The sequence below is a fragment of the Hyaena hyaena genome, unplaced genomic scaffold (genome assembly GCF_003009895.1).
Source record: "Hyaena hyaena isolate Hyena2069 unplaced genomic scaffold, ASM300989v1 scaffold_271, whole genome shotgun sequence".
Classification (NCBI taxonomy): domain Eukaryota; kingdom Metazoa; phylum Chordata; class Mammalia; order Carnivora; family Hyaenidae; genus Hyaena; species Hyaena hyaena.
In genome coordinates, this window is record NW_024080902.1 from 1,889,098 (window position 1) to 1,915,243 (window position 26,146).

Below are 26,146 nucleotides of genomic sequence, written 5' to 3' on the forward strand. Positions count from 1 at the left end.
AAATTATAATAGTAACATTAAAATCCCAAATATTTATATTGTTTTTTATTTTTACAGTTTACAAAGCACTGTTGTCATATTTACCTCATTTTACCTTTACCTTTCATCTTTTTATGTTTTTCCTTTCTTTATGTAGTTTTGAGTTTCTTACCTATATCATTTCCCTTCACTTCTTTTGACATTTCTGGTAAGGCAGATTTATTGACAACAGATTCCCTCCATTTTTGTTTGTCTGAAAAAGTCTTTATGTGTCCTTTATTTTGGATTGGTAGTTTGGTATGCTGCAGAATTCTAGGTTTGTAGGTTTTTTTCTTTCAATATGTTAAAGTATATGAATCCAATCTTTTCTTGCTTGCATGGTTTCTTTCTTTTTTTTTTTTTTTAATTTTTAATCTTTATTTTTGTGAGAAAGAGAGAGAGAGTGCGAGTAGAGCTGGAGAGAGACAGACAAACATAGAATCTGAAGCAGGCTCCAGGCTCTGAGCTGTCAGCACAGAGCCTGACATGGGGCTCGAACTCCGAACCATGAGATCATGATCTGAACTAAAGTCGGATGCCCAACCGCCTAAGCCACCCAGGGGCCCCACTTGCATGGTTTCTAAGAAGAAATTGGGTGTAATTCTTATTTTGTTCTTCAGTAGGTAAAATTTACCCCTCTAGCTTCTTTCCGAATTTGTTTCTTTTTGATTTTCTGTAGATTGAAAATTTTATGATAGGTGGAGGGTTTTTTGTTTGTTAGCATTTATCCTATGTGGTATTCTCTGACCTTCCTGGATCGGAGGTTTGGTGTTCAACATTAATTTGAGTAAATTCTCAGTCATTATGGCTTCAGATTTTTTTCTATTCCTTTTTCTTTTTCTTCCCCTTCTGATATTCCAAAACATATATATTATACCTTTTATATTTGTCCCACTTGCATATTGTTTCCTTTTTCTTTTTCAGTCTTTTTCTCTTTGTTTTTCCATTTTGGGAATTTCTATTGCCATATCCTTAAGCTGAGAGGTTCTTTCCTCCACCATGTCCAGTCCATTAATGAGTCTATCAGAGACATTCTTCATTTATGTTATAGTGGTTTTGATCTGTAGCATTGATTCTTTGTTAGAATTTCCAGTTCTCTGTTACATTACCCATCTATTCTTGCATGTTGTCTACTTCTATTATTAGAACCCTTAGCATATTAATCATAGTTGTTTTAAATTCAGTCTGATAATTTTGCATCTCTGCTATATCTGAGCATGGTAAATAGGGCTTTAGTAATGTGGTGAAGTGTGCAAAGAAGGGAAGCATTCAGTATTCCTATGATTAGGTCTTGTCTTATTAGTGGTGAGCCTATGTCCCTGGGGAATGAACTTCTCAACTTCAGATGGAACCAGATGGCTGGAGGGGGCTGAATTTGAGTATTTCCCTTTCCCCTAGCTAAGCTAGGTTCTGCTAAAACTCCCAGTTGGGCTCTACATTTCCCTACTCTGTGACAAAAGCAAAGGGAGTTTTCTCCAGTCTTTACTAAGAGAATCTTGGTAGTGCTTTTGTTGTTGTTGTTGTTTTTATTTATTTTTTAAATGTTTGCTTATTTCTGAAAGAGAGAGTGCACAAGTGGGGGAAGGGCAGAGAGAGAGAGAGAGCAAGAGAGAAAGACACAGAATCTGAAGCAGGCTCCAGGCTCTGAGCTGTCAGCACAGAGCCTGATGCGGGGCTCAAACTCATGAACTGCAAGATCATGACCTGAGCCAGAGTCAGACACTTAACCTACTGAGCCATCCAGGTGCCCCTTGGTAGTGCTTTTGAACATAAAACTTAAAAAAATGTGAGGGCCCCATATAACCGGATCCCTCTGTGGTTTTTGACTCTCAGATAGAGACTTCAGCACTTGGTCAGTTACATACGATTCAGCTTTTTCTACCCTGAATGGTATTGGGTTTCTGCTCCAGGAAATTGAAATTCTCTGCATTCTATTCTTGTCTGTGTCTCCAATTTTGGGCGCTGCTGTTTGCCCTGTGATCTCACTTTTCTGATGAATCTAAAGAGTTGTTCATTTTTCAGTTTCAATTTTTTACTTGTTAGAGTGAAGTAGTGACATTCAAGCTGCTTATTTGTAAGACCAGAAACTGGAAATGTTGTTTTATTTATCTTAATTACTATTTTAGTAGTCATAAGGTGAATATTACAGTTATTATTTTACAAATTGAAAACTGAGGCTCAGAAACAAGGCCAACTATATAACTTGGAGGGTCTTGTTTAAAAGAAAAAAAAAAAAACAAAACAAGAAAAAACTACCATTAAATGTACCAAAAATCAAAGCTTTTTTTCTTCCACATTCTCTCAACTTGTCAAGGTTTCTTTTATTTGCTATTTAATGTTGTTCTAAGTACATGAGTTCAAGCCCCACATTGGGGGTATAATTTACCTTAAAAAATAAATAATAAAATAATGTTATTCTAGGTCAATAGAAATTTACATCATTAACATGAATTATATTCATCTTTATCTTGTAGTTCACATTTTTACTGCACTCATAAGAACATTTACTTCATATGTGGAATCATCAAATTTCCACACTTTGTATTTCTTAGCTTCTACACTCATGTATTTAGTTCTTACCAGAATAATGGGAATACTGCAGAAAACTATACTGTTTTAATTTTACTTCTCAATAATGCACATATTCCATGAACATTCTCTATTTTTAAGGAGTGAAAGGGAAAATACTATCCATTGCCCTGTACTTCTCTTCACTACTTTGTCGTCATTTTCACTATAAATGGTTGATTGGTATAGAAAATGACATAAATAAGAAAGAATAGGAGTTTTTGGCCTTTGTTATTTTTTTAAGTTTATTTATTTTGAGAGTGAGGGAGAGTACAAGCTGGGTAAAGGGGCGGAGGGCAAAGAGAGAGAAAGAGGAAAAATCCCAAGTAGGCTGTGTGCTGCAAGTGCAGAGCCTGATGTGAGGTTCAAACCCATGAACTGTAGGTTACATGACCTGAGCCGAAACTGAGAGTTGGATGTTTAACCAACTGAGCTACCAAGGTGCCCTCCTGTTCTTTCTTGTTTTTTAGAATGTGTTGCCGCCTTCTGCTTTCTGAGTTCTTGTTGAAACAGAAAGCATGGCCTCTTAGGGCTGGTGATACCCTACTTACCCTGTTATAGACCTAATATGCATATTATATTAGGAATTTTGTGCTCATAAAACATCATGACCACTATATGCAAATAGGCAGCAAGGGCACATATTGCACGTGTCTCCTGTGTTTAAGTTTATGTTTCATTGTCTCACTGGGTTTACAAAATCAAGTTAAAGATAAAATGAAGAAGTTAAAGATGCAATAGCTATTAAACCTTTTGAGGGGCACTATGGGACTGCACAGGTTACACTCACGAAGCTGACCCTGCTCAGAGATCATGTAACTTGTTCAAAGTCACACAGCTGAGAAGTGTCAAAGCTAGGTTTAAACTTAGATGTTTGGCCAATGTTCTTTCCTTTTTTGTGTGTTTGTTGTTGTTGTTACATATTCTTATTTTGAGGGCTGACTTTCAGTGGGTTGTTACGAGGGAGGTATTTAGCCACATATAAAACCCTGGCCTAGAAGCAGGTCATCTGTGAATGGTTTAGCACCTGGTTCCTCATGGATGTGTATTGTGTGATGGGCAAGAGGCTGGCCCCTTTCCAACTATACCCCAATTTTTTCTTTTAGTTATAGTTTGCTAATAAGTAGTAATTATCAAAATCTAGCCTCTTTTTCCTTCCCTGTAAACCTCCAGACTGTGTAAGGGAAAAATAACAATGGTATAATGAATGTTATCGACATAGATACAGATATAGCCTGCTCCTTCTGTTGGGTTTACTGACTTTTCTTCCTGTCTTGCTAATTCATTACTGAGAAGCTGACTGGGCATTGGCATGCAATCCACAGTCTTACAGAACTTTGACAGATCATTCTGCTCTCAAGGAGTTTGCCATTGCTAGAAGGAGAGAAACTCCTTTACACCCGAGTCCAGCAATACTGTAACCAATTCCTGTCTCTAGACAAAGGCTCTAAGTATAATTGTGATGGGTATTTCAAACTGGATACTTTTAAGAATGAAACTAGACACTCTTAACACTTAAGTTGAAATAACTGGCATTAACTGCAGTTGTCCTGAGCAAACCGAGACATACAGTCACCCATCTCATAATGCATTATTCAGACACATGTGAGCCTAAGCATGACATTCCTGTGAGCTTCTAAGAGATCTCCTTTAATCCTTTTTAATACCATCATTGTGCTGATTCACGTTGAACCACAGTTATGTTTGAGTCTTTTTGCTTGTCTAGAATATAAGCCTCTGAAGATGAAGAACCAAGTCTTACCCGTCTTTGTATCCCCAGTGCTATACAGATCCTGGCACATAACTGTAAAAGCTACCACCATAACCACCACCAGCTGCCATTTTTAAAACACCTATTATATGTCCCCCACTATGAAAGGGACTCTATATTTTTACTTAATACTCACAAAAGTCCTGCAAAGTAACTATTATTTTACCAATGTAGGCATTCAATTTTTGTGTTTAAATAATGGGAAACCTTGAGGAACTAATGTATAAAGCACTGTAGGTCATTTTTAGAAAAAGTGTACAAACTGAGACAGGAGCTAGGAGATTAGAGATAGGCAAATGTCCAGATTCTTAGAAGGAAAATGTATGTAGATTATGATTGTACATCATTGTGCTTGACATGAATTCTATTCAAAATTCAAATTGGATTTTTAAAAAAAGTTTATTTATTTTGAGAAAGAGAGGGAGGGAGAGGGGCAGAGAGAGGAGAGAGAGAATCCCAAGCCAGTTATGTCCTGTCAGTGCAGAGCCCGATCTGGGGCTTGATCCCACACACTATGAAATCATGAACTGAACTGAAATCAAGAGGACACTCAACCGACTGAGGCACCCAGGCACCCTCAAATGGGATTGTCTTTTATGGTTTACTTCTTTTTTCAGAGTGTTAACATCACTTACTAGGTGCTTACATGAGTTCCCTAAGAATAATTCCTGTCTGACTCAGCTTACTGTCTGAGATTCGTAGATATCTTTCTGGGAATGATATAGACAGGTAGGCCTGGATGAGCAGATTGTACATAGATTGTGAGCTGGATGGACAGCTGTACCAGAGAAATCGAGTTAATAGAATTGATGTCATTGTCAAGGGAGTTAGCTGCATTCTTCAGGGCTCAATTCTGACTTTGTTCTTTTTGGCATTTTTATTAACTGAGCACATCAATGTGATGTTGTTCAAATTTTCAAATAACCAAGCGACAAAGATTAGTTAAGACATTACTTGACAGAACAGTTCCTCAGATAATCTTAAATACAAAAATTCCAACAAGTTGGACGAAAGTAAAATTCTGAAATAAGTGTATCCAGACTTCAACTGCCCTAAAGATAATAGCACAAAGGAAAATGTCAGGGAATTTTAGATGTCTGAGGGCTTGGTGTGAATTAATGGTGTGCTATGGCTGCTGAGAGGGTCAAGGTTCCACTTAAAATCATTTCTTACTTGTTTCTGCATGGCTCTGTCATGGAGAATAGGGATAAGTGAGTAGATGTTACAAGCCACCTGAAGAGAAAAGTTTCTAATATTTAGTTAGCATTGTCTGAATATGGAGTGTGCTGTATTTCTATATCCAGTGATTCCATAATACTGGAAAACTTTCTTACAGAGAGACTGGCCATGTAAGAGAGATGTTACAGTGGTATTTTATGCCTCACATAATGAATTGAGTAAGTGTCTTTTAAGTCCCCATCCTGTTCTGAAATTTATATAAATCTTTGGTATTTCTCCAGCTCAGTCAGATATTGTTTGGGATTGTAATGTCCCTAGGCTATATAGAGAGCCATTTACCAGAAGATGTCCATATGCTTCGGGAAGTAAAATATAAATTACAGTTCTAAATTGAAGCCTAAAAATACAATTTAAGAAAGAATATTAAATTAGAAAACAGAGTACACCATATATTGATAAGTGTAATGTGAAAAATATAAGTACATTATAAAGAATGATAAGAAAAAAGAAGACTTTAACAAGATTCTGAGTAAGACAAAATGAGATATTGGAAATAAACAAGCTATGTACAAGATTATTTCCTGCACAAAATAGTTTTAAACAAGATTGTATAGAATTTGGTTGTGACAACATGCACATATAAATGCATATTAGTAATTATAACAATATCTCCTAGGAATTAAAACTGAGTGATTTTTATTAATGTATTGATATTAGACAATTGAATGACTACTGGGTCAACAATAAATATGATTCAATCTTTGCATTTTTTTCTACTTTACAGTAGAATATATGATGACGTACAACCCAATAGCTTTCGAGTAACCTGTCATTCATAAATTTTTACCAAAAATTTAGTAAAAATTGAAATCCTACTATGAAGATTTCAGCAGACACCCAGATGAGAGTAGTATTCTGGGAACTGTATGTTATTGAGTAACTTGTTAGAAAATATATCTCAGATTTCAAGTTGTAATGAAGGAGTAGATTAGTGTTAATTCTCCTGTCAGCGCAAAAAGCATTGTGCCTTGACTCTTGGCACTTAGGCAGTAAAAACGTAGAGATTGGTGCCCAAAGTGAAAGCAGAGAGCAGTTTTATTAAAGCACAATACAGTCTCTAAGAGAGAGCATACAGGTTCCGTGAGGTGGAACTGGCCCCTTGGTTGTTTTGGGGTTGGATATGTACTAGGTTTTTCTGGCCGTGGTGACCTGTGACTTCCATTCAGTAGAGTGGTGCTGAGTGCTCCTTAATTGACAGCTAAGATTATATAACCACTTTTTTTTTTTTTAAAGGTGATGGGACTCCCTTTATTTTTTTTTTCTAATAGTTTATTGTCAAATTAGTTTCCACAGAACACTCAGTGCTCATCCCCACAAGTGCCCTCCTCCATGCCCAACCCTCCTCCCCCCCACATCCATCAGTCCTCAGTTTTTGTCAGCATTCAAGAGTCTCTCATGGTTTGCCTCTCTCCCTTTCCCCCACCATCTCCGCCCTTCTTCTCCCCCTTGCTCCTCCGTCAAGTTCCTCCTAATCCTCCTATACGTGCAAACATATGGTATTTGTCCTTCTCTGCCTGACTTATTTCGCTCAGCATAACACCCCCAAGGTCCATCCATGTTGGTACACATGGCCAGATTTCATTGTTTCTCATTGCCATGTAGTATTCCATGGTATAGATAAACCACATCTTCTTGATCCATTTGTCTGTTGGTGGACACTTAGGCTCTTTCCATGTTTTAGCTATTGTGGAGAGTGCTGCTATGAACATTGGGGTACATGTGCTCCTATGCATCAGCATTTTTGTATCCCTTGGGTAAATTCCTAGCAGTGCTATTGCTGTGTCCTAGGGGAGTTCTATTGTTAGTTGCCTGAGGAACCTCCACACTGTTTTCCAGAGGGGCTGTACCAGTTTATATTCCCACCAACAGTGTAGGAGGGTGCCCATTTCTCCACATCCTCGCCAGCATCTAGAGTTCTCTGATTTGCTCATTTTAGCCACTCTGACTGGCGTGAGGTGGTATCTCAGTGTTATATAACCACTTTCTTACTACACATGCCCATTCTCGTAATATATCTGAAAAGCCCATAAGGGGAGAGTCTCAACCACAAAACAAATATATGTAAATGGGTGTATAACTAGGTAAAGGTCAAGCTGGGGACACGTTTTTCCTGGACTATACAAGTATCTTTTTAGGGACAGTTTTTCTAGGCTGTTACATCCTATTCTGTGGGTAACATGACCAGTTTTCTTGACCATAAGGCTTTTCTCAGAGGGTTCCTTCTGCTCATTATCTGGCTCCTGCTGAACACTCCTAAAGTATTGCTTTGACCATGGCACAGCCAACATACCCATATGATAGTAATCAAAATTTCTTTCTCGGTACAGTTCATATGTATAACATATTTCCCTAGGAGTAATAGCTTTACTTTGGCAACTCCCTTTGAAAATTGGTGGCCTGTCTAACTACTTACAAGCGCTAGTTAGTTCACGTCCTTCCACAGTGTAGCTCTAGTTTATTTTTTCAAATTTATCTTTTATTCTTTATGTACATTTAGACATATAGGTTAGTTAGGTATGTCCACTCCCATACTCAGTTTTCTTCACATGGTGCCTTTAAAACCAACCTCTACCAGGGTGCCTGGGTGGCTCAGTTGGTTAAGCATCTGACTTTGGCTCAGGTCATGATCTCACTGCTCATGAGTTCGAGCCCCATGTCAGGCTCTATGCTGACAACTCAGAGCCTGGAGCCTTCTTTGGATTCCCTCTCTCTCTGCCCCTCCCCTGCTAATGCTCTCTCTCTCAAAAACAAAAATAAAAACATGAAAAAAACCCAGCTCCTACCCATTGGACTCCTTCCTGTCTTTCCTACAAACTTGAGAGTAAATTTTACTTCCTTTTTAAAGTTCTAATTATCCCATGACCACCCTCATGGGCATAAGATGTATCTTACACACCTTTTCTATGCTCTTTATACTCTACCATGTATTGAAGTTATTTGTGTACTTGCCTTATCCCTTCTATCAGATTGTGGTTCCTTTTTTTTGCAGCTTCTCTTTGTGTCATTGGAAAAATAATATCCATGTACAATAAACATTGAGTAATTTTGAATCCAATTTGTGATAAGTAGAAATTATTAAGGAAAAGGTATCCATGGTAGGGGGGAAGGAGCCCTATCAGGAGATTAACCCCTGCCACTCTGGTGACTATAGAGGCTTTAGACAAATCACATCACTTTAATATCCTTAACTTTAAAATGAGATAGTTGAACATAATATATTTTATGTCCCTTCTAGTTGTATGATTCTGTAAATGTAAAAGGAAACTGGTTATAGATAAACTAGTTAAGGCATAATTTGAGTTGTAATCAGTTTTAAATAAAAGTTTTTAATTACCTGTAGAACCTAGAAAATTATATAGCTTCCCTATTCTTACAATATGTATTAATGCTATTCTCTACATTAATAGATAAATGTATTGGTCAGTTAAAGCATAGTAAATCACTTTCTAGGAGCTCAGCTGTTATTTCTGTTATTTAAAAGGGTGGTAAATGTAGGAGTTGGAAACTAAGTCTTTTTTTATGTATTTTTAACCTGTGGAGTAGTGTTATAAAAAGATAGGCTGGTGAAGCTTCTGCTAATAAAAGTTTTGATAATTTGAATGAGACATCTGCTTAATATAAGTCTAAGGATACAATTTCTTTATCTAAGACCAGTATTCTTGCTTGTTAGAAAATGTTGTTTAATGTATTATAAATTGCCTAATTTTATTCATTTGCAGTTGACTGCATTTCTCACTTATTAAAACACAAATTCCACATATGATGTTTTTAGTAGCAGGAGAATTTAAAGTGGATTGATTCTCTACATACTGATTGATATGTCTAAGGTAAATGTGAAATAAAGCAGTGATAGTTACATGAGGGAAAATGGGGTAGACAAGGTCTTGATGAACTATTATCACACTTTATTATATCCTTGCCTCCAAATCCTAACAAGATAAGTAGCATTTCTATTCGTTTTTAAAAAATGCTTATTTATTTTGATAAAGAGAAAATCCCAAGCAGGTTTTGTGCTATCAGTGCAGAGCCCTAGGCAGGGCTCAATCTCACAAAATAATGACCGGAGCCGAAATCACAAGTTGGATACGTAACCAGCTGAGCCACTCAGGTGCCCCAATAGCATTTTTATTCTTAAATCTTCTAAAATTTGGCTTCAAAAATTACATGATTTATATGATAGCTACATTTCAAATATCTTAAATAATATCATCTTGTTAATTCTTTGCGAAGTACAACAGAATTGGTATGCTGTAGAACAAAAGGACAAATTAATAATTTGTATATTAATATTTTTGTTTAACGTTTATTATCTTTGTATCCTGAAAATATTTGATAAATAGTACTTAGCGTTAAATGTAAGTTTAGTATAAATAGTGTTATATATAAATCTGATACAAATCAGATATGTTCTTAATGATTTTTTTCATTTTAGAAGAGATTATTAGGAAGGCATAATCTATACACTTGTTAAACAAAATGTTTAACTGGAATACATTTTGGCAAACCACTTATAGTTCTTCTCTAATATTAATCTGGTGAGATATGTATATGTATTGTATACATATGTACATATACATTCTTTCATATAAAGAGAGTGAAAAATATGTTTTGCTATAGAAACTAAGTAAACTTCAGAGTGACCATGAAGTTGGTGTTTTTAGGCTAAACACAGGATGCTTTTGCTTCTTTCTTGATAAATCCAGGCTATCTAAAAGGTACACATTGCCTCTTAATATGGATATTGTAATGAGGCAGAAGGAAAAGACTATTCCTAACTTCCTATCTTATTTCTTGAGATTTGATCTTGATAATTTTAAATGTTTCATTTTTGAAGTGCTAGATTATGCTTTATGGTGAAGAAAGGAGATTTATTATTTTGACACTCTCTTCCTAGTTCAGTGTCTGAGGCCTTCTGTAATCTTCCTCTTTAGACAAAAACTGAGTGTCTTGTCAGCTTTTAGAATATGGCAGTGTCAAGAAGCCATAGCAGTGGACATGATTTAATGGCTAGAAGTAAGACCTCTTTGAAATAGACTCTGCCTTTCAATTTATTATTGATGGTATTGGACTTCAATGTACATTATCATGGAATAAAATGCAAGACATGGATATTTTTAGTTCGTGTTTTTTAAAATATTGAGTCTTTGCTTTAGAGGATTTTTTTAAAACCCTTTTAATAGCACTATATAAGCAAAGATGTTTTTATCCCTCGTCTATATTTTTTAGTTATTATAATTCATCCAAGGAAAATAAATGCTTTATTTCTATCATTTTACACAAAGATCTATAAAAATAATTATAAGTATAAATGAGAATAAATTTTCAGTTGTTTTTAGAAAGTCACTCAAAGATTTTGAATATAAAATTAGTATCTTTTATGGATATGTAGCTCTGAAAGATTAAATATTATTCTGGCTAGAGTTTCAAGATTTCTTACCTATGTAGTTTGGTATTTTGGTGTATCCTTGAATTTTCCCAATATGTTTCAAAATTTTAAAAATTAGGTTAATTTTTTTTAAGTTTATTTGAGAGTGAGAGAATGAGAGAGCACGAGTTGGGAGAGGCAGAGAGAAAGAGAGAATCCGAAGCAGGCTCCTTACTGTCAGTGTAGAGCCCAGTGTGGGGCTTGAACCCATGAGCTATGAGATTATTGACCTCAGCTGAAACCAAGAGTCGGATGCTTGACCGACTGAGCCACCCAGGCATCCCTCCCCGCCTCTTTTTAAGTTTATTAATGAGGTTAATTTCTTAAGTTTACATTTATGAACAGAGTATCATCTGCATTCAATCTTTGTAGGCCTTACTAATATATATAAGGCAGTACTTGGATTACTATAAAGATATAAAAGAGTGATCTCAAATTATCTCTGCCATATTATCAGTGTGTTCATGGTTTGAAGATGAAGAGATACAAGATAGTTTTTAAAGTGATTGACCCTTTTACCTTTTTAACTTGTGGGACAACCCGTGAGATGCCAACTGTAAGAGTTGTTAAAATCCATCTGAAATAACCACCTCTATTTGGAGTAGTTGGTAAGGTTTAGGGCATAGACATTCCGCATTCATACATGTTGACCCACTTATAGATAGCAGCAAAGGAGCAGACTGTTTAGAGCAGTGTTTCTCAGCCCATGATTCTGGTAAGAAATATATGTTACATTTTGATCCAGGCTACGTGTGTTCACATATGTTCACAAATATGCAAAACAATCCATGAATACTTAACCTTTACTTTGTACAGTGCACTCTGTTTTCTATTTCACCTTTTTAAATGCCAAAAAACCCTAATTGTTGTCCATAAATTTGGTTTCAAAGCCCAATAGTGGGCCATGTCTCCAGTTTAATAAACTGTGTTTAGGATATACCCCTTATTCTTACCTTTATGTTTCTTTTTACCCTGCACAACTATCCACATGTTCAGTATTTACGTAGTTTTCTGTGGACATGGTTGATAAACAACCATTTAAGTTATGATGCAATTGCAATCGAAAGAAGAAAATTCTTGGGACACGTATAGATGTGTGACATCTGAAAGGAAAAGATATTTTCCAAACTTTTTTCAGTAGTTCTGAAGATGAGAGTCAAGATTACCAGAGGATCTATTGTTTGTTTGATTTAGCTTTTCCCTCCTTTCCAAACAGTGAGTAATTGCATACTCAGCAATTTTTGTTACTTTTTTAAACTTTTTAAAAAACGTTTATTTTTGAGGGAGAGTGGGGGAGCTGGGGAGGGGCAGAGAGAGAGGGAGACAGAGGATCTGAAGTGGGCTCTGCCCTGTAGCTGAGAGCCAGATGTAGGGCTCAAACTCACAAAACTGTGAGATCATGACCTGAGCTGAAGTCAGATGCTTAACCTACTAAGCCATCCAGGTGCCCCGTACGTAGCAATATTTTAAAAGGAACCTGTAATTTGGTGGGAAAATAACTCATAAACTGAAAAAGAAGTCATTTTGGCCTGAAAAGATTCTACATTATTAGAACACAGAAAGTAAATAGGAAGGAATCCCTGACAGGTTTATTCCATGCTTCTTTCCAGGGAAGAAGCTTCAGTGAAATATATCAAACAAAAAATTTTAAATTGAGGAACAAAAAATAAGCTTTAGTTAGTACTCTTTCTCTATTTGGCATATAATATCTGAGCCTCAATTAATCTGTAAAGTGAATGAGTTTTGCCAGATTATTAAGTTTATTTTCAACTTTAAGCCTTTCTGATTTTAAGTTAAATCAGGAATTAGGTTTTTATGTGCCTGTTAATCATAAGACACCTGTATCTCAACATTTAGAGTATTCCAGGCAGCGGTGTGAGTGAAGATCAGTGATACCTGCTGGAAGAAGCTGCTAGAACCCTGCTTGGGAGTATTTGAAGTTTGAGTGCTTTATGGCCACTTAACCCTAAGGTTCTCTTGCAGAGTTGAGTGCTTATACACTCAATACAAGCAGTCCAGGAAGGAAAAAGAAGAAGGAAGGAAGATCTAGTGGTTTAAGTATTTAGTTGGAAGGAGTTGCCTCCTTGGATACTATAAACTGTGCTTTCTTTCAAATTACTTTGCTATACACAAGGTAAGTCTTACCTATATTGGAAGTGAAAAATAAAGGAGAATGTTAAATGGATTATGTTAAACCCCTGAGAATTATGTATTGTTACAGGCTGATAATTATGTATTTGAGAAGGTTATTAAAGAATTGATACTTGAGATGGTAGGGTAATTAAGTAAATAATATAATAATTCTGAGGAGACAGTAGTGACTAAAAACAAGAGTAGATATAATAAGATATAACCAGTTCTTAGAAATTTTATATCTGTATAGGTAACAAAAATGCACTCATGTAACAATTAAGTTATGAATTCTTTAGGTAGTTCCAGAAGAAATGATCGTATAAGGATAGTTTGAGAAATGAATGTGAGTGAATGAATGAATGTTTTATTTTCTTGGTTTAAGAGAGGTAGGGTGTATATTTAATGGAATATTATTCAGCCAAAAGATAGAATGAAATCTCGCCATTTGTGATAACTTGGATGAGCCTTGAGGGCATTATGCTAAGTGTAATAAGTTAGAGAAAGACACCTGTCATATGATCTCACTTATATGTAGAATCTAAAAAAGAAAAAACAAAAAAACAAGATCCTGGATCAGATCTTGGAACAGATCATGGAACAGATGGGTGGTTGCCAGAGACAGGTAGGAGTGGGGTAGAAGGTGGGCAAAATAGGTGAAGGAGGTTAAAGGTACAAACTTCCAGTTACAAATAATTCCTAGGGGTGTAATATACAGCATCATAACTATAGTTAATAATGCCATATTATATATTTGAAAGTTGCTAAAAGAGTAGGTCTTAAAAGTTTTCATCTTAAGAAAGAAAATTCTGTAACTGTGTGGTGATGGATGTTAACTACATTTACTATGGTAATCATCTCGCAATGTATACAAATATGGAATCATTTTATGTTGTGCACCTGAAGCTACTATAATATTATATGCCAATTACATCTACACTAAAATAAGCGGAAAAAGAGGTTTTCGAATTGAGTGTCTAGTAAGATGTATGTCTCTTCATTCTGTTCTACACATTTCTGTGTGAATGAGAAAGATAAAGTTTAGAATGTGTAACTGCGAGCTGGGCTTCTGAGAACTAGAAGAACATTATATTTAAAATGTAACTGATAGTTTAGAGTCAGGGGAAAACATATCAGGTAATATTTCATCAGACTTTTCTTGGTACAGAGGTGTCTCACATGTGGGCAGTGTGGAGGAGGGGAGTAACAGCGTGCTCACAAAGATTCTGAGGCCTGTCCAGCATCTTAACAAAGCACATTAACAGTAGCTAGCAAGTAATATGAAATACAGTTCTTTTAAAAACAGTAATTTCGGGGTGCCTGGGTGGCTCAGTTGGTTAAGCATCTGAATTCAGCTCAGGTCTCGTGGTCCGTGAGTTCAAGCCCCATGTGGGGCTCTGTGCTGACAGCCTAGAGCCTGGAGCCTGCTTCGAAGTCTCTGTCCCTGTCTCTCTCTCTGTGCCTCTTCTCCACTCATACTCTGTCTCTCTCTCTCAAAAATAAATATTAAAAACAAAATTAAAAAGAAAGTGCAATTTCGTACAAAGGATTTGAATGATTAAGAACAATTACATTAATATTGAAAGTATATATTTACTATTTGGGATCCTAATATGTAAGTTACGTCATTTCAGGCTCAGTGATCATGCTTACTTTTTTAATACAATAATAAATTCTCTGGGCTTCATTACTGTATGCTTCATATATTTTATTACACTATTATCAAAAATAAGCATAATTAATTGCGGCTTAAAAGGCTTGTTGAATTTATTTAAGAAAACTTAATAAATCTGATTATTTATTTTAAAGCTGCAGAAGAAAGAAGATCAGCAGTTGGAGCCTAAAAAAAGTACCAGCCCTAAAAAAGCTGCAGAGCCCACTGTTGATCTTTTAGGACTTGGTAAGTAGTAACAAGTCACCTTACGAGTTATAAAAAAAATTGAAATCTTTACTTGAAATGAATATAATAGCTTTATCATCATTATGCCAAAAGATACCTGTTAACTGAATTTGAAAATGGTATGATTAGTGTGTTCAGTTCCCACAAAAAGGGGAGTCTTTAATAAGAGAGCTAGTATCTGTCAGCACTGTCTCCACTGAAACACAAGTAATGAGTTCCTTGGGGGAAGAAGAGATATCAAAGAAATCTTCAAAGGCTCAGTACACTGACATTTCAACGTTTAAAATAAAGAGTAGATTTCTTTTTCTCCTCTCTGCCTCTCACCCCCGCTTCTCTTTATTTAGTTTTGTTGGGGAGATTCCCTTAGCATAGTAATTATGGAGTAGCTTTATAATATATGCTGGTTTAAAATAAAATTTAATATTGGTTAACTGAAGCAATGCTCTTTATACCTAGATCTAGTGGATACATTCATTTCATATATTTGATGACAATAAGAAGTGCTCATTTTAATTGAATATCGTATTTATTCTTATGGCTGACAGGTACATGTTGTCTGCCTGGTAAGTAAACAGGCTTCCATTCAAAGAATGCTAACACTGTACTTATCTACAAATACTGCCAGCTCTTTTGATATCTTTCTTCTCTTCCTACAAAAATAGCTTTAAATAAATGGTGGTTTTTAGTAATATCTGAGCCTTCAGCACTGATTAATATAAAAGGTTTTTTTAGTTTGAAGATTAACAAAGGAAAAAAAATGAAAGATACTTAGTGTTGAACTTCATACATTAGTTTTCTAAACTTGAGCTTTGTTCTTATTGAGTAAATTGTTTTCTGTTTTAAGAATTACAGTTGAATGTTTTATTCATTTCTTAGGAAACTGGTATAGTGTGCAAATAAATACATCCTAATGGGTAAAAGTTCTCTGTGATGGTAAAAGTAAGTGGTATATATAACTGTAATTTTGAAAACAGGGCTTCAATCCAGGGGCTCTGAAATAATTATGTTGAATTCTAGTCCATATAATTTCTGTATTTTATTTTCTGTAAGTAAGAGAAAAGAAAAAAAGACTTAATACCAAGGTAAGAAAATATCTTACTAAAACTATATGCATCTTTGTCTTACCTGTAGCATTTCCTTTCCAATCTAAGTGTCTGGTTTACTTTATAACTCAGAAATGTAAAATATAAGCTAGACCCGATCCTTATCCTAGAGATTCATTCATTGATTGAATAAATATTTATTAAGTGTCTCCTGTGTTTCTAGGCACCACTGTAGACACTAGGGAGATAGCTAGGAAAGAAAACTGGTAAAAGTACCTGACCTTTTGGAGTAGTGGTAATTTTAAATAGGGTGGCCAGGGTGTGGAGAGTGCTCACTGAGTCTCACTGGAGCAAAGACCTGAAGGAATTATGGATGTATGGATGTGTAGGACAGGAACATTCCAGGAGAGAAGAGTATGTGCAGAGGCTCCACAGTAGTGGCTTAGTTGACGTGTGCAGGGGCCAGCAAGGGTGACTGTGTAGCCAGAGTGGAATGATGTTTGGAGAGAGTAGTTATGGGGAGAGGAAGGTGTGGGGTAGATTGTAACAGGACTGTGGCTTTTACTCTGAGTGTCCTGGAAATATATTGGAGACATTTCAGCAAAAATGTACATACATTGGCTTAAGATTTTAAAGAATTATTGTAACTACATGTTCAGAATAAATTTTAAAAAAGAATATGTTCCCACTTCTGACACATCCTTGGGGTGCCTGAATGGCTCAGTCAGTTGAACGGCCAACTTCGGCTCAGGTCATGATCTCACAGTTTGTGGGTTTGAGCCCCACGTCAGGCTCTGTGCTGACAGCTCAGAGCCTAGAGCCTGCTTCAATTCTGTGTGTGTCTCTCTCTCTGCTCTGACCCTTCCCTGCTCACACTCTGTGTCTGTCTCTCTCAAAAATAAATAAATGTTTAAAAAAACAAAACAAAACCAAAAACGTTGTAGCAGGGCAAGGCTGGAAGTAAGGAGACCAGTAAGGAGACTGTCAGAGTGATACAGGTGAGAGATGGCTCTGGCTTAGAGTAGGTGGTGGCATTGGAAGTTAAAAGAAGTAGTTAGGTTCTAGATATATTTTGAAGATGAGGCCAGTAGGATTTGCTGACCAGCTGAAATGATAGGATGTTTACCTTTGGGAACGAACTGGTAGGATGGGAAAATCTGTTGATTCAAGACAAGAAAAATGGCTGCAGCAATGTCTTGAATAGCTGGTGGGATCTAGTGGACAAAATGGGTGACTGGCTTTAAATACCCAACTGTGGCTGCAGTACTGTTGTATAGTAAATACCCTCCAGAACTCAGCAGTGTTATGTCAGTATGCATTTATTTTTCTTCCTCTCAGGTCTGTATTACCTAGGGCATCTCTGCTAGAGCTTCATTTGATATGTTTCCCATCTTCCCAGTGACTGCTGGGGACTGCTTACCAACTGTTGCACTGTCACATATCATGTCTCCATTTTTCAAGATCCTATGTTTCCCTGTCCTCTGCCACCCAGTCTCAAAGCCAGTAACAGATCTTGGGGTTTGGTGATGGCAGCAACCCTCTTCTGGTATCACTTTTTGTGATAGCTTCCCATGCCACATAGCAAACAATGCCAGAGTCTCCTTGGTTTCTGTCAGTTAACATTTATTTCTCTCACTCATGGTCTGTGGGTTTCCTGAGACAGCTCTCTTTTCGACAGTGGAGAGCTTCAATAAGCGGTGTTGTTAGGGGACAGCCAAGATTCATTTAGTGCAGGAAAGTGAAGGGAATGTTTGCAGAAGTTGTTAAGGATATATATAGGGGATTTTGCTGGTGACTGACAGTTTTAGATCATATACTGGAAAAGTTCCAAAGTTGGCAGTGATACGAGATAAGGTCAGAGAGAGAGATATTTTGCTGATGGAGCTTTTAGTAGCAGAAAATGGCAGGTGTCATACCCAGAGTACGTACCCCTTTTCACTCTTGCTGGTTTATCAACATTTTAAGTCTTTTTAAAAATATTTCCTGTTTTTTTTAAAGTTCTGTTAAAGCATGACATTGATGAGTTTGTGAAAGTCTAGGAGACCACAGAGAATCAAAGGTCTCTTGCAGCTCAAAACAAAGAGTGATCCTAAATCAGTATTGATTATTGGTATCTACTTTGGGCAGCAGACTATTTTTCTGCTGCCCATTGTAAGCATGCCACTCTCCCCTCATGGGACTCTGGATTTCCCTTGTTAATTGAAATATGGTGAGGAGTAGAAGCAGGTGCCTTAAAGTATGATTTATGGTTATGCAGAACTGACAGCGTATGCCCAAGTGAATGAGACTGGAACAGGCATTAACTTGAAGCATTTGCAGAAAATACACAGAAAACCCTCACATAGTTAGTGTAGTTACCAGCCACAGAGGGACCATGAATCCTAAAATTTACTGTTTGTAAACTTTTACACTTCTAATCTCATAATAGGGTAATCATTAAGATCATTTTTCAGTAATTTGATCTTCCTTTTGAATGACACTTTGGTGAGTCCGTGTTCTTTTTTTCAACTTACTGACTCAAGTTAAACATATTTTCTTCAGCTCACCTTTCCTGATCTACTCCCCATCCCAAGGTCAAACGTAAAATGCTCTCTATCTGTTTTATAGCAAGGGTCAGTGAAATTTTTATGAAAAAGGCCAAATATTTTGGCTTTGTAAGCTACATGGTCTCTGCAACCACTTAACTTGCCTTTGAATATGCAGGTAGCTGTAAGCACATATATAAGCAATTGAGCATGACTGTGTTCAGAAATATTTAAAAATAGGCAGTGGGCTGTAGTTTGCTGACTTCTGCCTTATGTTCTTGATTGTACCTGGAAGAACTTCAGATTGGGGCACCCGGTTGGCTCAGTTGGTTAAGTGTCTGACTTCAGCTCAGGTCATGATCTAGTGATCTGGGGATTCCAGCCCTGCATGGAGTTCTGTGCTGACAGCTAGCTCAGAGCCTGGAGCCTGCTTTGGATTCTGTGTCTCCCTCTCTCTCTGCCCCTCCCCCACTTGCATTGTCTTTCTGTCTCTCTCAAAATAATAAACATTAAAAACATTAAAAAAAAAAAAAAAGAACTGCTTCATATTTAAGTATTCAAGTTTGAAGCCTGTACAGATACGATTTGTTCAGTGCTTTACTCTCTAATACCAGAAGTGGAAATTACCTAGTGTCTTATGGTTCCTTTTCACTAAGGGCTAGACTGAAAATCCCTGAATGCTCTAGACTCAAATCAGACTCCAGTCTCAGACACATCTTGACTTGAATGTGAGAAGAGAATTGAAATCAGTTTCTAGGGCATGTGAGCGTAGTGTTCTTCACTACCTGTGTAGTTAGTTATTTTAGGACTGGGAATTAGGCAGTTTTGCTAGTCTCCATTTTTTGTGGATTATTGCTTAGTTTTTACATGGTAAAAACAGACAGCCTGGTTAGCAGTTGGTTAGGAGAATCCCTCCAGACTAATACTTCCATCCAGTAGCACATTTTTCTTTTTTCTTTTTTTTTTGGTAGAAAACCTCATCTGAGCATAGAATCCTCAAGGCAGAGCAAATGCTCGAAACAAAAGGCTTGAGCAGAATCATAAACTCCCGGTGTTAAACGTGACCTTACAGGATTCAGTTCAATCTGCCACCAAAGGTAGAAAGCCATCCTGCAGGGTTTCTGTCTTGTGGTCATCCATGCACTGCATGTGCCCTGCTGTGTGGCTGGGGTGGACCATAGAAGGTGTCTGAGAGGATCGAGTTCGGTGCTCCAAAAGGCATCGTGCAAAGAATCAATATGATCTTGGTCATGAAAATCTAGCTCAGGGAATATTTACTGCTTCGGTAAAATTATTCTTATGCTTACTCATTTTAATCTGGAGAAATTTCTGGCTAAACATTTCACAGTTTTATTTTTAAATGATTTTAAATGCCTAACTGTATAGAGGAATAGATGGAGTTTCCCTCAGTTTTTCTTAATTGAAAAGGAACATTCAGCTCTGGGCAAGTTTTAAAGTTTTCTCACTTATGCTTGTGTTTCAAGACATACAACTTTTCACAATAGTCAAGTGTAAATGAGTTGACAGTGCTAGTTAGATGTAGTTATCAATACATAACTTGCTTAATTTTCTTTTTTTCCCTATTGATTGATTGGCAGAGAGAGAGAGAAAGTGGGAAGGGACAGAGAGAGAGGGGGAGAGAGAGAGAATCCCGAGCAGGCTCTGCATTGTCAGCGTGGAGCCTGACATGGGGCTCGAACTCACAAACCGTGAGATCATGACCTGAGCTGAAACCAGGAGTCAGATGCTCAACCAAATGAGCCATTGAGGCACCCTGCCCTACTTAATTTTCTAGTAACATATACATTCCAGTTGTACATGAAGACAGAGATGAGTAATATATTACTCTTTTTTTTCTAAGTTTTTTATTTCTAAAAGATTTTTTTTTTTTAGACAGAAACCAACTAAAGGATAAAACCCCCACAAAAAGCACTCTACTCACGTTTCAAGTAGAAAATTTCTACGGGGGAATTTCTATTCTTCAAAGCTCATCTACTGTAAAATAAAACAAATTTGGGAATGAGCTGACTAAATGCCAGATGTAGCAGCTGTGGCCCTGGAAAATCACCAGTGTCCGTGAACTGTGCACTGACCAGATCAGGAGGATGTTTGTGCAGTTGCGTACACACCCCATTTTTCCAGGGAGAAGGGCAGAGGGAAGGAATATTCTAGCATAAGTACCCTAAATAATTTTGTAGTCTGTTAGGTTTTTCAGATATGGTTTTAAACCTAATGAAAACATGTATTGCTTCTTCTCAGAAGCGTATGTTCGGGGAACTATTGCAAGCTATTATATTACCCTTTCAAAAAGAAGGAATTTGTTTTATTTTTGTGTAACCCTACCTGTGAAGGAAACAAAATGCAGGTAGATGAATATATTGCTGTAAGAAAACTGGCAGTAAGCAGATCCTTGCAAAGTGATCCTGAGTCTATACTGGGGAGAAGTGAAGGGTAAATCACCTAAGGATGGTAATCTATCATTATTTCCATTTTACAGGTGAAGACACTGAGGCACAAAGAGGTTAAGTTGCCCAAAGCACATAGCTAGTAGACTATAGAGCCAGGCCCATGTTCTTAACTGTTACTGTGTTGAACTGGAGCACAAAATACAACTCAAAAGACTTTGAGGTGACCTTGTGCCACACAGAACAGATATTGGATCCTTGTCATATTGATAGCTGGTGGCATTGTGTCAGAAGAACACTGGATTTAGAGGCAGTGACCTGTAGCCCAACTAGATTTGGGCTCTGGTGTTTTCATCTGGGAAATGGAAATAAGAACCACTCTCTGTGGTTAATGGCTGGAATCTAAAAGAAGAAATAAATGTGAAGCATACAGCACAGTAACTTGCATGCAGGGCTGTGCTGAGACTGTAGTCTGACTACCAGGTGAGGGTAGATGAGTAAGAGATAGCTCAAGCCCTTGAAGGGGATGTACAGGGGAGGGACTCAGATTTACTGTGTAACTAGGACTCCTGCAGACTCGTCACAGAGCATGGTCGTTGACTGAGGGAAGATTTGCAGCTTCCTGAAAAGTACTGAGGAAATTGGGTGGCCTCAAAGAAATCTAGTCTCTCACCATGTTTTAAACATTTAGAAAGAAATTTATCTTATACAATTTGTCCAGTTTTTTAAAATTTATTTTTGAGAGACAGAGCATGTACAGGGAGGGACAGAGACAGAGGGAAACAGAGAATCAATCCCAAGCAGGCTCCACACTGCCAGCCCAGAACCCGATATCGGGCTTGAACCCATGGACCGTGTGATCAGGACTTGAGCCCAAATCAGGAGCGGGACACTTAACTGACTGACCACCTGAACCGTCCTGGCGCCCCTAAAATTTGGTTTTAAATTTACATATACAAACATATATATATACACATACGCACGTACATACATACATATGTATATACACACAAACGTGTGTATATATACACACACATTTGTGTGTCCATATGTACACGTGTGTGTGTGTGTGTTTCTTTAAACAGTTCTATGACATTTATCCCTTAAAGCATTTCTCAGTAGTCTCAGAAAGCGGCTCTAAATTGATGTATTTGTGTCCTGAAAGATGGATGACACTGGAGGGCTTGCTGCACAGTATTGTGGTTCCTATTCACAACAGCATCCCCTGCTCCAGAGTTGGTCAGATAGATTGCAGGGAAGTGTAGTATGGAGGGGCTCAAAAGGGACAGTAAATAGGGCAAGAGGGTTAAGATCATCCTTTAAGGCCACTTCAGTCATTTTAGTAAAGTAGCCTAAATACCGCCTTTTTAGCAGTAAGAAAATTAAAAAATAAAAACAAAAAGCTCCACTTAAGTCTCAGGCACCTATTTTTTTAAGAAAGCATTTGAAAACAATATGAAGCTTCAAAATTTTAATATGCTTCAAATGGACATTCGTGACTTGAATTTTACAAAGTAACACATATGGGAGTTTATTTCATTTCATAAAGCAATTCATGTGTTTTAATACAAAGGAATTCCAAATAACACTTTTACTAAAGAAAGCTTTAAATGGTTTCTTGTGTAGAAAATAAAAAAGGTTCTTTGAGTAACATAAAAATTTATAAAGCTTTAAGAAGGAGTTTTGCCATTAAGGGGAACATTACTGCATCTCCTGAAAGCAGCCTTTTTTAATCAATGCTATTTCCACTTTAAATTCATTCCTTCTTAGAATGACGCCTCAGTAGTAACTGATGAAGAATTAGACTTGGCAGTTTTCATTGTAGCAAGGGTGTACTCAAGGCTGAATGTTCATGCTCAGTCAAAAACGGTAATGAAAAACATAACATCCATTTACTTATTATGGTCTTATCTGCCTTAAACTAGATTAGTAATACATAAAATCTCATGTTGCTCTTTGACATTTCTTATTATTTGTGCAAATAGATTATGACCAGCTAATACATCTGACATTCAAGTAAAGGATGAATTTAATTAATATTTATTGAGCACCAGCAGAGTTCATGGAACCCTAGTAAATATCAGAAAATGCAGCTTCTGTGTGTGTAGTAATACAAGTTGGGGATGAGGTTGCAGTTTGGAAACTGGAAGATAGAGAATTACTGCTGAGGGAAGAGTGGGATTATGTAAGAGAACTGGTTGTGAGAATTCAGTTTGAAATCTGGAATAAAGCTAAAATTCCTGATTTAAAATTTATTTCCCTCAATTCAAAGGTTAATTTCTTGTTGCTGGGGTGGTCGGAGGAGGAGCAAATGAGTTGTTTCGGGTTTGGGTTTGTTGTTGTTGTTTTCCTATGGAAATTTATTGCAGGTAAGATCCAGCGTGTTGTGGAGGTCATCTTTGGAGCACCTGCCAGGTGCTGTGATAGCACACTTGGAACAGAACCATAGGTGAGGGGAGTAAGATGTGCTTCCTGCTCACTAGGCGGTCGGTGGAGGAAACTGGCCTGTGTGTGGGTAGTGGTGTGTGATGCTATGGCAGCAGTGATGCACAGGCCTATGGACAGAGTGACTCTGGAGGACGTATTTCTGCTTTGGAGAGAGAATTCCAACCTTACTGTCATTGGTGAACTGGAGAGAGGAAGCCCCTAGGATAGGGCTCTGTGTTAAGCATCAAATTAAGGAGGTGGCTCCACCGTGTCTTCCCAGTGAGATGACAGGAGGGAGTGGACAAGGGGTCTGGACTGTAAACATGGTGCCAGGGTGCAGTGATGAGGCCTGTAGCCTATGGGGATTGCCTGTCAATCTAAGTATATTCAGATGCCACTAAAAACCAAAAATACTGAGGTGTTTGGGAAGGCTGCCACTTTTGTAGCCCCTGGATTTGAGGTGGAAAAGTCAGTAGGCCTGGCTGACCAGATGTGGGTGACGGGTCTACAATGGAAGTAGTGCCAGGTCTTATGGACTCAGATGTAATTAATTGCCTCAGAAAAGGAGCTTGTCCCAAATACTATGCTTGGGCCTGGTGGTAGTAAAGCCAGCCCTGCCTCCCACCCCACCCCCGGCACTTTTATTAAGGAGATAGGCCAACTGCCACATAAACTGTTTTAACCCTAGATGGGAAAAGGGCACCTGTTTCTGCTTGGGGGCTCCAGAAAAAGCTTCTCAAACTGGTGATAGCAGTTGAGTTTTGTAGGTGCACCACAGAATTCTGTTGAAATCCTAGGCCTAATTGTGTGTAAAAATCTCTTAAGGTGATATGATTAAACTGAGATACTTTATAAAAAACATTGATCAAAGTACCTGGCAATAGAATTTAAATAAAAATATTAGTGTTAAAAATGTATTATTAAAATGTGAAGTGTTATATTCTTACTTTCTTTAGTTTATAAATTGTCATTCAAAGGTACTTGGAATGAGCCAAAAAGAAGACGCTAAATATTGTCTTTCTTTTTTTTTTCCTTTTTACCTTTACTCATTTGGATTATTGGTGTTAGATGAGTTCTGGAATAGCCACAGTTAATAGAATCAGCAGTCTCATTCACCATATTGAGGATTTCTAGATGACAGAAACTGGCCTTCATGACTTTGTCATATTTGAAATGTTACTTTCTTTCTAAGCATCTATCAGTGTCATGATGTAAAGAAGGCCCGTAAATGCATGCTGGGCATGCCTTATGTTCCTGTGAGATGTAGCACTGGTTCTGACAACTTTTTTTTTTTTTTTTAGCTCAAAACATTTTAACATTTTTTTTTTTTTGCAAATTTGTGGTATGTGTGTAGTTTAAAATGATCATCTACAAACTTGGTTTTCAGATAAAACACTGGTTTGAAACTTTATGGTAATGTTGAAAGAAAAGTAACTGTGGGCTGATCCCTTGCCTTCAAGATTGAAATTCCTTCTTCATTTTACTGCATTGTCCTCATTTCTTCAGTTTGCTCATTGCCTTTTCAAGGGGTCCTTTGTGCTTCATTATCGTTTTTTATGATGTTGTCCCCAGCTAAATTTCTTCCCATTTGCCTTAGGCTTTTCTTGTACTCTGGATCTCCCATTATTTTTATTGTCCACCAACAACTGTTTCTGCATACTGATTAAAGGGGGGCGTCTCCCTCCTCCTGCTGCCGGCTGCTCCCACCACCATTTCTAGCTGAGCAAGGAACACAACACTCACTCTGAGGTGCATGTCTGCAGTGAATTCTGATTAGTTTGCACAGACATCCGCTTCTCTGTTGCTTTTGTGGCCTCTCAGCTTTTATTCAGTCAGCAAAGACTGTGCTGTTAGTGGACCCTTGATCAAAAGGATTCATTGAACTCGTGATATGTGAATACTCTGTTGACCTAGGGCTGACTGTACCTCACACTTGCTTCCCTCAGTCCAGTTTGCTCATTGATGACTACATCCACCTGTATCCATTCCTATAAATTGAGAAGAAACTGGGCTTGGTAGGACAGTGGAGTGGGGAGATGAAGAGGACTGTGCATGTGGTACTGAATGGTTTTTGAACCTTTTATGTCACTGCTTTTCTTAGTGTGAATAATTATAAACTATATAAAAGTTGACTTTGTATTTTCAGAATTTTAAGTGACCTATTTATAATTGTATAGTTGTAATTACATGACTTTTGATGAAATGTGGTTTAAAGAAAAGAGAACTCACTAGCCTAGGGGACAGAAGACTATTCTAGTGGAGATTTTGCTACTTAACTAGGGAAGTGACATTGAACAAGCCTTTTATTTATTTTTTTAATAGTTTATTGCAAGTTGGCTTCCATATAACACCCAGTGCTCATCCCAACAAGTGCCCTCCTTCATGCCCATCACCCCCCCTTCCCCTCTCCTCCACCCCCATCAGCCCTCAGCCTGTTCTCAGCATTCAAGAGTCTCTCATGGTTTGTCTCCCTCCCTCTCCCCCACTATTTTTCCCCTTCCTCTCCCCTATGGTCCTCCGTGAAGTTCCTCCTACTCCACTTATACGTGCAAACATACGGTATCTGTTCTTTGCCTGACTTATTTCACTCAGCATAACACCCTCAAGTTCCATCCATGCTGCTACACATGGCCAGATTTCATTCTTTCTCATTGCCATGTAGTATTTATTCTATTGTATAGATGAACCACATCTT

General features: G+C 37.4%; 1 protein-coding gene across 2 annotated transcripts in view; it reads left to right on the forward strand.

The window, feature by feature from the left end:
• SMAP1 (small ArfGAP 1) overlaps positions 1-26,146 on the forward strand; it is a 181,663-nt gene that overhangs the window by 138,103 nt on the left and 17,414 nt on the right. For both annotated transcript variants that reach the window (XM_039245811.1, XM_039245810.1), the window contains one exon: positions 14,961-15,051. In XM_039245811.1, coding sequence (XP_039101742.1) covers positions 14,961-15,051 — 91 coding nt within the window. The remainder of the gene's footprint in view (positions 1-14,960; positions 15,052-26,146) is intronic.